We start from the raw sequence: 15,468 nt of genomic DNA, 5'->3' as shown, positions 1-15,468 counted from the left end.
TTCGGCGGAGGGTGTGGTGTGTTAAAGTAAATACACAATGTACAATGTAGTTCTCCACTGTGAGGCAATTTCCGTACAGTTCACCGTTCGAGCCAAAAAAAAGGCAGATTGGGTGCTTATTGAATGTAGGCTTGAGTCCTTAGAGAATTCGTGTCCTCGACCTGGCTCAAACATCGCAAGTACACCATGTGCGTGGGTGTAGTCGACCTTACATTGTAAATGTATGTAAATATGCATTTTTTTTTCTATCAAGAGAATTGAAGTTCCGCATTTCGGTATCGTATATGGAAGTTGTCTCAGTCGATAGCTTCTTGGAAACGAAGTTCAGACGACGTTATGATTACTCCAATTTTTAAAGCTGTTCAGCAAATGAACTGATAATTAATTTCTGTATTTCTTTTGGTTACACCCTGTCAGATCAGCATATACCTAAACAGAGCGACGGTCTTGCTTACGGGCAACTGAAGAACGCAGCCAACCGGTATATAACCTGTCTGGTTTTTAAAATAAATGTCTGATTCAATAGATGTCTGATAAGAAGCTGAGCACGTTTGCTAAAACAAACTATCAGAGATATACTGTTAACTCACGTACACATGCTCGCGTTGGCTCGAGAGTGAGCTTCAGTGGATTCGTTTTGGATTTTTATCAACAGAGGCCTACACAATGAATGAAGTAGTTCCACTGATATAGGCCTGTTTAAAATCCAGACCTTAGTTTATTATATTGAGGACTTTACTTTATTTGTTATGTTTAGGTCCTTTTATTGATCAAGGCTGTCTATGCTAATCGATAGAATTCATTTGATGTCCACTTCTAATTACTCGTCATTTCTAAAGATGTTATGCTCAAAGACGCTGCGTCAAAGTAGTTCATCTTGAAAAACTGAAAGGCTAATTTGAAAGTGATCAGCGACAGTCTGTAAACATTCTCCATCGTGAGCCATCCACAACCTGTCTAAGTCTCTCGAATTTCGAATGCTTAGCCATCCTGTACAACAATACTAATTCAACATTCGCTAATTAGTGATATTTGTGTGATTATCTTAGTTATAAATGGGTTGAACATTTTATCTTTTTATTTCAGGAAGTTCAGGAACAATTCATCATCCGTGGGTCAACGCTCTGTACGAAGTGATGACAAGTGTTTGTGTGTGAGGGAAGGGGAGGGGGGGAGGGAGGGGGAATCGGACGCCGATGATCACGCCCCCATGTGCAAAGCATCGCTTTTTTAATTACTTTTTAAGAATTCACTCGTTGCTCAGTTACTTCTGTCGCTTTCCCGCCAGTTTTTTCCCCGATTATTTGTGGGTTGGTTACATCACTGATGGATTTAATCCAATCAAAATAGCTGGAACATTGATGACAATAATACACGTTACTTTAAACTCCCTTTTGTCGGCTATTATTCTAAAATAGCGAACCTTAAACTCCGACAAATCACTAAGCGCTTTTGTAGATCGCGCCTAAATGTCAAACTAGTTTTCACTTCTTTCAAAATTAAAAACATGTTCACTGTTAAAGATCGTACTCCTGATGCTCTAAAATCGATGGTAGTTTATCAATTTTCTTGTGCGGGATGTAATTCCCGTTATATTGGCGAAACTAGTCGCCACTACTCTTCTAGGATAAAGGAGCACACGGAAAGCGATAAAAACTCGCATATTTTTAAGCATTTTAACACATCTCCGTCTTGTAAGAACAAATACTCCCTTTCTTGCTTTAGTATTCTGGATTCTGCCAACAACTCAATTCATTTAAAACTCAAAGGAGCTTTTTATATGAGTAAGATCAAACCTGAACTTAACAAACAATTACAGCATTTTAACACTTTTCTAGCATTTTAGTTCACACCCAGTCATGTTTGTTGTCACGCTGTAATTAGTACCCGCTTTTGAATTACATCATACTGTAAATATTGTGTAAATATATGTTTGTTGTCACGCTGTAATTAGTACCCGCTTTTGAATTACATCATACTGTAAATATTTTATTCATCTACTTGCCTGTTATATAATTACTCACGTTCAGTTACTCATTGATCGATTGAAGATGGCATAAGGATGCCGAAACATGTCTCTAAAAAAAGTTGTATATTTCTTACAATATTAATCCAATCAATTAGGTCTGGGCTTCCTTTTCAAAAGTAAATCTCAAATGGAGATGCATGTCTTAGAAGTGTTGATGAATGTGTTGAATAGGGAGACGTTGGGTAAACACTTAAACATTTCAAAAAAATTAAACCTGCTAGACATTCCGTCAGGTTGCATACTACTCTTTATGGCAGTCACGTCCATTTCGAAAAGCCCCGTTTTCTTGGGTGTCCCACTGTCTCGATTTGTGGTTTTCCCGAAAAACACTTAGTTACCAATTTTTGGCACACCTTTCTAGGGTACGTGATTATTCCCTTCTTTGACAAGATGTTAATATTGTAACAACATTTTGCAGCCAGATATTGCGTAATGCGACAGGTGTCTGTACCTAGGAATTGACGCAAACTTCTCACTGTAACCATGGTGAGAAACATGGACATGAAAATGTTTGGTGTGCTCAGCTTCAGAGGAAATAGAGGGGATCCCCTATTGCTTCGAGGATACTTCTTGCACGGTCACCGGGAAAGTCCTTACTCAATATCAGTGCTAATGTCAGTGTTATACCTCTACAAGTGTTCTTCCTTACGTCAAAGATACGTACATCTTTCTACCTTCACGTTTCGTCACCTGTTGTTCAGTATATATATTTGATCTCTAGAGAACATTGAGTACCAAGATCATGTAATACAATCAAACATTCCAACTTAATGATTAGAAAACATATTTCTCACGAAATAAGATCTTGGCTTCCTTTTCAAAAGTAAATCCCGAATGGAGATGCATCTCATAGAGGCAGGAATGAGTAAAAAATGGGTCTCGCTCTTAATGTATCCGAAATATTCCGTAAACTTAAACGACTCGAGGGGAGGGAGCCTTAAAAAGGTCAAATAGTACCAATCTACGAATTACGTTATAAACTAATCAGAATTAGATCCTTTGTAATCCTTTGGATCAGACATGTCATCTTTCCAGGGTGATCACCTTTTTAGGACATAACTGTTTGCTGATGCGTCGAAATTAGTTGCGCAATGATTTTTCCAGAAGGCTGTGTACTTCCCTGAACTTATATCAGCAGTTTTCATGTAGTTCCTTGATACTGAACAGATAACACCACAAGAATGTGCTTAGTTGGTAAAAGCCGTCAACCGTTATCTGAAACACACAGGTTCAAAATCAGTTTCTGTAGTTTACTTTTGACGATCAGTTCGTCACGTATCCGCGCTCTGTTGATAGAGAAGTTTCATTGACGGCAATGGCAAACGTTAAAAGTTACGTCTAACCTTCGAAGAACCTAGAAAAACTGAAAAATTTCCCGTTCACCTTCGTGTCCAAACACTTGAAAGTTGACGGCAAGAAGCTTAATTTACATCATTTTCCGTTGTTGTTTGTATAGTATTAAATATATTAACCAGTAGTTTCACTAGCAACCTTTGTGGCTTCCCTTGGTGTTGATGTATGGGATCCCATGAAAATGGGTTCCCACTCCACTGATGAGCAAACTCGTGATCAGTGGGTAAAAAAGGAACAAAGCGTATGCAAGGGTGGGAATGAGTGTGTAAAATGAACATAAAAGTTAGGTGTTAAAATTGAGGGAGCGACTTCTGTAACAACAGCACGCTCCTAAACTCAATTTAAAATTGTAAAAAAAATATATGTTATATATTCGAAGAACCCAGAAAAACTGAAAAATTTCCCGTTCACCTTCGTGTCCAAACACTTGAAAGTGGACGGCAAGAAGCTTAATTTACATCATTTTCCGTTGTTGTTGTTTGTCGTAAACGTCATGTCTAACCTTGAACTAGTCTGCTAGTAAGTTTGCTAAAACGGATGAAAAGTAAGCTAAAACGGAACATGAAAACGAACTCTGATTTAATTCCCTAGTTCCTCGTTGAAATAACCCTGTTGTAACATGGCAATTTGTCATCGTTTTATTTTTTTCACGTCTAATGTAAATATTTTTGTCATAAAGTTTAAACATCCTACAGGAAACGGTGGGCAAATCGAGCTTTTTATATTTCCCATGCTAAACCTTTCTAAGGGATGAAAGTTAAGATAAAGGCGATTTGACTCAAACGACTTAAAAGTCTTTCAAAGCCCTGGAAGGGATTTAAAAGTGATTGCTCGCAAACTGCCCTCACAGAACTTGTTTCTATAACCATGGCTAGAGGAGACAGACTTGTTTCAAAATAATTGGCCGCTTGAAAAACAAGAAAATTGTCACATTAAAATTACTCTTGTTGAGGAAAATTAGTTATAAGTCATTCGCGTCTTATTGGTGACAGAAACGATTTTTTGTTTAAAAAACTTTCAACGCTGAGGGAAGGGAAATGAAAGTGGATAGACTGTCAAGGTTTAGATCCAATGCAGTTTAAACATCATGAGAAAAGACGATAGGTATAAAATAGGGCCTTTCATAGTCATTGATTGGTAAATTAATCAATCGGTAACTCGATTAATCATTCGATCAATAATTGATCAGTTGGGGAAGTAAAATGACTGCTTAGCACTATCTTTAAAACACACAGCATGGATACAGCGTCCAGAAACTGATCCTAAGGTGTCAGTTTATAAATACTTCTTAGATACCTTCTTAGTCTTACTTCTTTAAATTGTCTTCATTTTGCAATCGTATGACTATGAGCCTCGAGGCCATAATGGCATGTTTCCTAACAGATCACCAACTGCGGGGAAAACTACACTTCAGCGTTGCGACAGAGTTTTCAGCTCCTAGGGGTCTGTTACAACCAAACAATCCAAAGAGACGCAAAAGGGTAAGGAGACCAGAACTTTTCCAACGTGGGTGGTTTTAACGGGTTAGCACTTCCGAATCGATCTTAAGTTTAAGGAATCTCCCTTAAACAAGATTACCGGTAAACACTAACAGTGTTTTAAAACTTTGAAACGCCGCGAAAGTGTTAGTAAAAATCGGGATTTTTTGCTGCCCAAAGGAAATAGTTCTTATTGTCGGCGTTACATTTGTTGTAGACTACGAGAAGTCCCTCCCGTTTTTCAGGTTAGCGCGCAGCGGGGAACTCTTGGAGTGACGCCGATGCGCGACAGACTTCTCCGAAAAGGAGGGCCTGCTCGTACTCTACATTTTTTGCGACGCCTTAGCCTACTTCATGTATCACGCATCAGAGCCGATAACAGTGACATGTACTAAAACCCAGACGATAGACGATACATTACATGGCCAGTCCTAAAACCCAGACGGTAGACGGTAGATGGTAGACGTTAGATGGTGGACGATAGACGATAGGCGATCCCGATGGGCGATCCCGATAGGCGATAGACGGTAGACGATAGACAATAGACGATAGGCGATCCCGATAGGCGATAGACGGTAGACGATAGACGATAGACGATGGGCGATCCCGATAGGGGGTGGACGGTAGACGGTAGACGATAGACAATAGATGAAGGGCGATCCCGACAGGCGATAGACGGTAGACGGTAGACGGTAGACGGTAAACGATAGGCGATCCCGATAGGCGATCCCAATAGGCGATCCCGACAGGCGATCCCGATAGGCGATCCCGATAGGCGATCCCGATAGGCGATAGACGGTAGAAGATAGACCATGGATCCTGTGACATAACTCAAAATTGTCACTTAATCGTGTTAAAGTCACATAATTCTTTCTTTCGCGCGGCGTTACTGTACGAAATTCAGATTGTCGCGAGAGAACTCGAGCCGAAGAAATTGAAGTTAATTTTTTTCTTTTCTTCGGCTCGGGCTCTCTTACGACAATTCTGAATTTCGTACGGTAAAACCGCGCGAAAGAAAGAATTATGTGACATTAACGCGATTACGTGACAATTTTGAGTTCCGTCACAGGATCCATGGTCTATCGTCTACCGTGTATCGTCTATCTTCTACCTTCTATCGCCTATCGGGATCGTCTATCGTCTATTGTCTACCGTCTACCTTCTATCGCCTATCGTCTACCGTCTAGCGCCTATCAGGATCGCCTATCGTCTATCGTCTACCGTCTACCGTCAATCGCCTATCGCCTATCGTCTACCGTCTAACGTCTACTATCCACCGTCTACCGTCTGGGTTTTAGTTCATGCCATGTAATGCCGCCTTTAAACTTTGCTGAAACTGGGTAAAATATCTTAAAGCACCCAAAAACTGATCTAACGAGATAAATTGAAAAAATACTATTCTAAGATACTTCCTCTTCTTTGCAGCGATGTGGCAATAAGTTTTGGGGCGTTAAAAGCTTGTGTCCTAATAAATTATCAAGTGCAGGGAAATATTCGCTTGCCGCAACGGATTTGTCAGCTCCTAAAGGTTTTTAGTCTCCCTCGCAGCCGTTTTTTGGATGTCACGCAACGCTCTCCCAAAAGAACGGCTGCTGACAACCGAGCTACATTCCTTTCTCATTGTCTGAGCGGTTGTTAAAGTTTCAGCGAGCAACTGAGAAAGTAGAAGAAGCTAAAAACTGAACTGAAACTCTTTATTCGCACTACTTCAAGAGGTTACTACAGATTATAAAAGTCAGAATATATAAGAGAAAGTAAATTACATCAATAATCAAAACGAAATACAAGACGCCTTTCAATCGAGGCCAAGGGCTAAACGCTTGCTTCGACCTACAGATGGAGATCAGGAGGAAAAAAGCGCGTGCTTGCCGTCGACAAACCGGGCGAAGGCTTCGAGAACACTGCAATTTAGGTCGGCCAACGTCTCCTACACTACTTGTACTTCTTCATTTGCCAGTCCGCTGCTAGCTGGAGCGAACCCGATTAGTTATGTTCGTGGCTTCTTATCACCGGTACAGGAAATCGGCCCGAATTATCGAGTGTTTCCGCACGTTGGTACAACGCAACGACAACAATAATATGACCACTTTCATCGGTAACATGGTCAAACACGAGCGGGAGTGCTTGATATATTAACGATTTCCCGGATCCTGTAGACAGCTTAACAAAAACATCTTCTTTCTCGACTAAAACTTTTCTAATTGCAAGCTTCTGGTAAGCATTAAGCTCGAAAATTTTGAACTTTGACGACGCTTTGCGAAAAGCTCCTTCAAGCACCGCCATTTGTCTTGTGTTTTCCACATGAGGATCGCGATAGAAAACGATATTTGATTGGACGAGTCTCAAAATGTGAGTCTGGCGCGAAAAGGTTCCTGAAAATGGAAACCGAGCTGTGATTGGCCAATTCGGAGAAAGGAATGTAGTTCGGTTGTCTGCAGCCGTTCTTTTGGGGGAGCGTTGCGTGACATCCAAAAAAAAAACGGCTGCGAGGGAGACTAAAAGGTTTTGGGATCTGTTACAACCAAAGGATATAACGACACACCGGAGAGCAAGGAGACCAAAACTTTTCCAACGTAGATGGTTTTTTAAATGTACTAGCACGTAATCTTGAGCATAATTGTGATGTAATATCGGGCGTGAACCTAAACCACAACGCTCAGAAGGATTAGGTAATGTAAACCAATTAAACTAATTCATTTCAATGAGAACGATTGCCTACGTGGGAATCCCGCTTGTACAAGTTTACATAAACGATAGCGAAAGTAAGCTAAACAGAAAGCTACAACAGGCCGGTTGGAAGTTACAGTTCTTGATACGCTTATTAAAGTTGTGATCCAACATCGATTACTAACGGCAACAGTTAGACAAGTTAATAAAACGAAACAACATCAGGTAACTGATAGTTTATCAAAACAACATCTTTATTGAATATTTCGCAATTCAGCCAGCGATGTTAGAATTAACATAACAATTATCCCCTACTGACAATCGATAACCTTTTGGTGGTAATTAGCATCTTACCTTAATTGGACATAGCAAATTTGTTGACGTCGACGGAAGCCTCTGGTTACGGTGAATATGACGTAACCTTAGTTACTTGAACACTTCCTGTCAATATTGTCAGCAGTAGTGATTAGTTTCAACACTTACTGAAAATGGACCACAGGTCAAACAGATCTGTGGCTTTGATTGAGTTGTAGCAAGATGCTTTTTAACTGAAACAAAAACTTACATGATTTTATTTATTACTAACCAGGTGAATTTTATCATGATTGTATCAAATAACTGTCCAAGTTATTGAAATAATCGCCATAACTGATATAAAGACTCGTTTTTGGAACCATTACGAAAGGAATCACCTTACAGCGAAATTAACGGAAGATTGGAATCGTTATTTCTTCAGCAGTTGACTCCTGATTTCTAGAGTTTTCCAACACGGCTTATGTTCAAGCAACATCTCAACCGGGTCTTAACGCCGGTAAACCGGTTTACATTGCGGTCTATTGCTCTTATGAAATAGTTGTGAATTTATTGGTACAATAAACATACTCGGGAATACTCAGAGAATTTGTAGCCGAGTGTTATAATTATTTCATTAAAAGGTATTCAAATCAAGAAAAGAGAAAATTTTAAATACTGGGTACTTGCGTAAAGACGATCATTGTTGTGTCAAAACTTCATATCATCAGTTAGAGAAAAAAAAACCCGTCATTTCTCAGAACGCACGGACTCCAACTAACACAATAGACGTCAGGAGTGGATATAGATTACTAAGTGCTCGTTATGTAGCTTCTTGTGAATACACCTCATGTTTATTTCATCATTGACGCAGTTGAGGTCTCTCTTTGGTTTAGACTACTCGACAGCGTTCTTGTTGATTTTAAAGATGTATCCTTTTTTTAAAAAAGCTTCTACAATTTCAATTTATTGAAATAAATTTTAGTCGATTAACAAGTCTTTGTTTCTGTATCTAGCTATGAGCTTTGCGAGAACACTCTAATCATTGACCTCTGAATGACCTTGCGTGACAATCCTTAAAACCATCTAATGAGAACGAGCTCAGCTGTTTAGATGCACCCTCGTTAAAATTTGATCGCTCTCTTCTGTTCTCACACGAACTATTTGAGACATTTTTGTCAGGAATTTTCCTTCTCACTCAGCAAAAACTCTTGATTATTCACTCTCTTTATGATAATTCGTTTGTCTGAGAAATTGTCCAGAAAACTAAGAAATTGTTCATTTAAAACTGAAATTGTACCTCATTTCCACTTTGAAGCCTGTTTTGTGTTCTAGTATTCAGATTCGTTCCCTATAGAGACACCACACTTGAGTCGTTTTTAAGAAAAAAGTTAATTGTTAGGATGAATGGTAAAACCATTTGGGAGAAACTGAATGTTTCTTCGAAGCTTCCTGCGATTAAATTACTTCATTGAAGATTTATAGTTACTTGGAGCAACTTCATGTAATTCACATACTTCCACTTGTTTAGAATTGTTAATCGGTGTAAAAGAGTTAAAAACCATAGGGACATCGATGACTCTACAACTAGATAAGTACTGTTTCAATTTATGTGGCAGCAACAGATTAGTTTAATCTGATAATGTTAAGTATCGAACTTGAGTCATTCCTTTCCTGGTTATGTTTTAAATTCATCGTGTTATTCAAAGAAAATCTAGGGGAAGTTGATTCCGTGACAGTAGACCCATAGTCCGTGTATTCCGCCTAATTCCATGTAGAGCACTGAAAGCTTAAAGTATAAGGTTTCAGAACATTAGAACTGCTTAACTTTTACAATTTGCGTCATCAACTATGTTCAGAAGTTTACTTTATTGTTCAGAAGTTTACTTCATTGTTCCCAATCGCCTTGACTTTCATCTAGTTCTCGGCTTTTCCTTACAAGGAAATCTCGTGGTGCCTGTTTTTTCTGTGAGTAGCTCGAAACTAACACGCAATGCTAAAACCGTTCCCCTTTAATGGTTTTTCTAGACGTTTCCGCCCGAAGAGCTACTCTATCGATGTGCTTGTTCCGCTAGCAGTTAACATTAAACAAAGTCCCAAAACCAAAAGTGCTCTTTTGTTATTGCTGAGATGGACAAAGCGATAGAGAGTGACAACACTCTCCTGCTTTCTGTGGAGCCTATCATGTCTGGAGCCTATCATGCGACATAGTCTATCATCTGGTGAGAAATAAGTTTTCCGCGTTGCTCTTCCTGTTTGACATTCCAATCCTTCCTAACAAATCACTTGGTGTTTAAAAACATAATAGTTCACTTTCCGCGAAAAAAAAAAATTAATTATTTAGTTTACCAGAAAATTCTTTCTTAGAACATATTTCTACACAGCGACTCGCGCAGGCGCGAAGCCGACATCAACAGCGAGGAAAGTCCCGTCACGTGACATTGCATTCTTAGTAGAAATATTCATGTACGCTGACTACATAGCAGACTTGCTGTAGAGCCATGGATTACCCAGCAGAGGATATGTGGGAGAACTTAAGGAGCCACCGGGTGAAAATTGTTCAAGAACTTCGTGTCGACCGATCTGTTCTTTTTGATCACCTGCGCAGCAAGGCCGTTTTCGACGCCGAGGATTGTCAGATTGTAAACGCAGAGATAACAAATGAACGAAAAGCCAGCAAGCTTTTGGATATTCTAGAGACTAAAGGAACGAAAGGTCTGCAGCATTTCCTTGATATTTTGAAACACTTAAACCCAGGATTGTACGAAAAGATAACAAGACAGAGACCTACACCAGGTAAGGACAACTTTCATTGATTATGTATCAAGGTAGTTTGGAGCATAATTTCAGGCTCCTATAAATGTTATCAAAACAAAGCTTCGACGTTTGCTTATATTTTGGGTAGACAGTCACCACTTCCGATGATTAACTAGGTATTTGCTTTTTGGTTATTGAACCTCCGATCGTTTAAACTGATGATTTTTTATAGGGCGAAGTAACGTGACGTGGTCACGACTGCATAGCTCGTGATAACATGAATGACTATGGTTACTCAGCCGAAACCAACAATCCCACCCTAGCGTGGGATTGTTGATTCTAAACTTCAGAATACCTGGCCACATCATTTACATGTCATTGAATAAGAATAGCGTCTATTGTATTATACCTCATTCTTCAAAGCCTCCCGAGTAGAATGTCAATTTTTCGATATTGATGACCTTGTCATCTAGACGCTTCCATCAGCAAATACTTTCAAGAGAATTTTGTAACACCTTTCGAATCGCTCCAAGCTCAATTTTTCAATGATGTCTTGATGTCTTTTCTTTTTCAGCGATGAATATTAATTTTTGTTCCTGAACAAAGCGAAAATTTAAACGAGGGTAGCGATGCTCCTCTTCTTATCATAAGAGATTCTATGGCTCGTTGCTACGCAACGAGGTTTTGTTTGACCCCCAACCAATATGGCCGATAAAACCGTGGAAGGGTCTATTGTAAAATGGTCGCCATAAAAAATTCAATTGAGTCTAGTTCGTTAGAACTCTATCCCTAGTAAACGGGGCAAAGTTTACGAAACGGGTTATTTGATAATATGGAATCCTCTTGAAATAGTTTTCATATTAATGACTTTGGAAAATCTTAACAAATCATAGCGTTACCGGAAGAGAGGTTTTCCATGTTTCTGCATGGCTCGGGCCCGACGTAGCGCAGTGAAAACGAAAAATCCCACCAAAGCTCAACGGCTATTGATTCTTTTATTTGATAGTCTTTTTCATTATCTTTATTCATCTTGACTTACAGATCTTACCTCCGAGTGTGCAATAGACATCCTTGGCATTCATTTGAAGGGGAACCAACAGCCCAATACCCTTCTCGAGGAACTGAAAACTGTATTGGATGTTAAGTCAAGTAAGAAATGTTTACAGTATCTGCAAGTAAAGGCAGTGAGAGGAGGGGAAAAAGCGCCTGAAGCATGCTACGATCCGAGGCAAAATGAAGAAAAAGGGTGTAAAAAGTATGCGAAAGAAAGGCATGCGTGTGTCCTTGTTTTGCTGATAAAGCTATTGTCCGCCGAGGAAGAAGCCAAAAAGTTGAAAATTCAAGTTGAGGAAGAAAGGAAGAAGAATGCAGAACTACTCAACAAGATGAAAAAACTTTCACAGAGTTTTGACGAGGAACAATGGCAGTCCATGAAATTATCTGAAACGATAGCCCTGCAGCAAAGCAGTTTCAAAACAATCAAAGACCTTACTAGTCGGAATCGTGAACTGAACATGGAGAGAGACCAAGCCATTTCGGAGCTACGTCAACTGAAGAGTTGGGTTGGAGCGTTCAAGGCCCTTTACGAGAACGTGGAAAAAAGCGCACGACAATGCCAAGAGAGGTACGAATCGAGCACCGCGGAAATAAGTGCACTGAGAGAACGACTCATTCGAACAGAAGAAGAGTTGAAGTCTTTAAAGATGGGAGAAAATTCCATAAATTCACCCAGTTTGGTGAGCTATTTTAGTCATGCAAAATTTTAATTCCTATTTTTGTAGGATATGTCAGTATTCTCCCTCATTAAATCACGACAGGTGAGAAAATTTTCAAACTGGTAGGGCAATCCTTTTTATCTTTTACATTTTCAAGAATTCCAAGAGTAGTAATAAGGGATGCTACAGGCGGTAAAATGTACCGGTTACCGCCTGTAAGGGACGGGTTAGCCTGCCGGGGACGGGTTAGCCTGCCGGGGACGGGTTAGCCTGCCGTAGACTAACATCCCATCCAGGGGGAAGTTGCTATACTCTTTCTTTTCGCGCGTGGAAAACGAGAAAAATCTTCTGAGGTGATGTTGCCGGTAAGGTCTTACGACTTAACTCACACATAATTTTACCTTAATTGGTGGGGAATTTGATCGGAAGTTTTAGGTTTTAACCGAGTAAGTCTCTTGGACTGCTCTTGTTGTGTCCGAGATTTTTCTGTTTGAAAACCCTCATAGTTGGCGACTTCGGTTGAGAACATCAGTGAAGTTTAGTATTTATTCATTTATCAGTTCATGCATGCTTAACATGTTTCTACTTAAACTATTAAAGCAATCAATTCGGTCTTACTGGCGCCATTTCGACCATAACTGAGCTAGAGAGAGCTTTTAATGTTGTGGTTCTAGTGACTAGAAGCTGGAAAGATATAGGCCATCACCGTGACTCGACTGTTTGACTCTTTCTCTACAGGTAAACAAATCAAGTGAACACGAACGGAAAGAATGGCTGTCTTGCTTACCTTATGAGGTCCAAGCTGGTATGGCATGTTCCTCTGACCAAAATTCAGTCGATGAGCCCATTTCCAATCTATTAAACTTGGGCGTGCCGGTTTCCTCCTCAGCCGAATGTAACCCTCAGTGGAAACATTCACCGGAAGAAGTCATCTGTGGTCAATGGAAAAAAGAAAACCGATCCCTCTATGGATGTTATGTTATCGATGACAGCATCACACCACAGCCTCGTCCCAGAGCATATGACATTGATAGGTCCAGAACCTCTCGTTACAAATTCCGGGCACTACGTCGAATTCCTTAGATAGGAACAACCCGTACAGAGCAACAGATTCTGGCATGTGTAGGACACACTCCATCAAACCTACAAGATGAAGATGGGAGACGGAGCGGCCTAATAACGATGAACTAACGTCTCATTGAGGGGGAATCTCCTGGTCGCTTAATGCTGTGAAAATGAAGATAAGCCATTGCAGTGATGGACATCTTGTACAGACTTTACCCATCAGTAGTTGAAGACAGGAGCTCAGAGAGGCGGCTTCCCAGGATTGAAGCGATGTTAGTTTTTGATCAAACGGTTACTGTTCAAACGGTTAGCTATTCACTTTGTATATCCATTCCTTTTCAAAGGAAGCTTTTTCTCAAAGATAAAGAGTAAAATGCTGTATATTATCTGTAATATAAAGGTATTTAACTTTCAGCTAAACCTTGTCCTGGAGTGAAATGTTTGTCGCACGATGTTGCTACTCCTAGTGTGGATCGCGAGGTGTCGACTATATATTACTAATATTCATCTCGTGATGAGATGGACCGAGTACGAGTCACCCAATGAACCATTACGCTCAGCTGTGGTTGACTAGTATTCAACAGCTGTCATGGGCCCATCTCGAATATGGAGAATATTATATATATCTTATTGACCAAGCGTGAGGGCCGATATTCTTCCAGTACGGTCCCGAGCAAGCTTGGTTAATAAGAGATTTATTATACGACTGAAGTTCAAAGGGACACAAGTGCGGTATCATTCGGGACAGTAGGGAGTTTAAGCAAATCACTACGGCTGGCGCTGCTACGGCTATCGTGGTTGACGAGGCTTGGGGAGAGTACGTCGCCGTAGCCCGCCAAAATTCAACTTTAAGCAACGCGAACTACAAACCTAGTACGGCTGAGAAGTGTAAAACCAATAAATTAAGCGTCTTCGCGGTAGTTTATTGCACGTCTAAAAACTCAAAATGACTTCGTTGAAAGGGACGAGGGATTCCAACGTTTGGAAAAAAAATTGTAAGCGATCCTGTGTACAGTGAATGAATAAATTAAAATATTTGAGCTTACGTGTTGTAAAATTGCCAGTTTGGAGCTTATAAACACCAAAGCAAAGTTTCTACACGGTCCCTCATAACCCTCGTCATTCCTTGGCTTCACCTATTTGAATTTCAAGTAGTCTTTGAGGTTTGAAAAGGAAAAGTTAGACTTTCTACCTACGCATTTCACTTTGCGTTCGCTGCGTTCTCCATGTGCACACTGCTTCGATCCTTCGACAAACCCGGCGGCAAAAATAAAGGCAGATTCACTCGGTAAGGGACAGCAAGCTTGATAAATATTCCCGATAAGCTATTTTTAAAGATGTTAAGTGTATTTCAATAGTTAAAATTGCTCAGGAGAATGTATAAAGCGAAGAAAGAAGCGAGATAAGTTCACGTACCACAGACTACGCCGAAACCTTCCCACTCGCGTAGAAGGATTTCCCGCTACGGCTGGATGGGAACCACTGACATGCGCAATGACTCGTTTCTGGACAATTTTACTTCCGGTAGCCGTAGCAGCGCCAGCCGTAGCGATTTGCTTAAACTCCCTAGTCCCCGGTCCAATACGGAGAGAATATTGACTGGCAATAGAGCATTTTGATTAGTTGATTTAAGTTATTGGCCCTCTGACTGCCTGAGTCGTGTAATAAAGCCAAATATTCTAGCTCGATAGTGCTTCCATTATATTCTCACTGTAATTCTGAAGTGGTACAGGAACTACGGTATCTTTTTTCGTTTGAATGGAGCAACTGTTTAGTACTCTAGAAAGTTGATACCTGATTAGAAAGTTAGTACATTGTGGCCTGGAAATCTTCTGAACCATATACTGTTCACCATAACAATAAATTGTGCAGAACTTCAGCAACTGTTTCCTGATAAAATCACCTTTAAAAAAAATAGGCACCTTTAAATATAAACAGAAAATTCGTCTGTCTGTAGCCTTTGAATCGAATCCTATGAAAAGTCGTGAGTGTAAGGTGCATTTCTTTGAGGGATCCCTTAATCACACTTTAGATGGTGCTCTACTATTGTGCGTGTGATGCGATGTTGCATTTTGGAACTTCGCAAGGCGAAGCTAGTAGAGTAGTTGCTGCT

The 15,468-nt window shown here is 40.1% G+C and overlaps 1 protein-coding gene and 1 long non-coding RNA gene across 2 annotated transcripts; both read left to right on the top strand.

Annotated features, from left to right (window-relative positions):
* Window positions 1-15: 15 nt before the first annotated feature.
* On the top strand, window positions 16-2,276 carry LOC111322820 (uncharacterized). The gene is made up of 3 exons (XR_002694107.2): window positions 16-221; window positions 418-481; window positions 1,087-2,276. It is a non-coding gene; the product is annotated as an uncharacterized LOC111322820 (long non-coding RNA).
* A 7,971-nt stretch (window positions 2,277-10,247) lies between these two features.
* On the top strand, window positions 10,248-13,523 carry LOC111322870 (uncharacterized). Its single transcript, XM_022926085.2, has 3 exons — window positions 10,248-10,614; window positions 11,617-12,311; window positions 13,029-13,523. Exons 1-3 carry the CDS (start codon window positions 10,320-10,322, stop codon window positions 13,371-13,373), a joined length of 1,335 nt encoding a protein of 444 aa, XP_022781820.2. The 5' UTR covers window positions 10,248-10,319; the 3' UTR covers window positions 13,374-13,523.
* The last annotated feature ends 1,945 nt before the right edge of the window (window positions 13,524-15,468 follow it).

Source organism: Stylophora pistillata, chromosome 10, assembly GCF_964205215.1.
Source record: "Stylophora pistillata chromosome 10, jaStyPist1.2, whole genome shotgun sequence".
Taxonomy (NCBI): Eukaryota; Metazoa; Cnidaria; class Anthozoa; order Scleractinia; family Pocilloporidae; genus Stylophora; species Stylophora pistillata.
The sequence above is the reverse complement of the archived record's forward strand: the minus strand, read 5'-3'. Positions and strand labels throughout refer to the sequence as shown.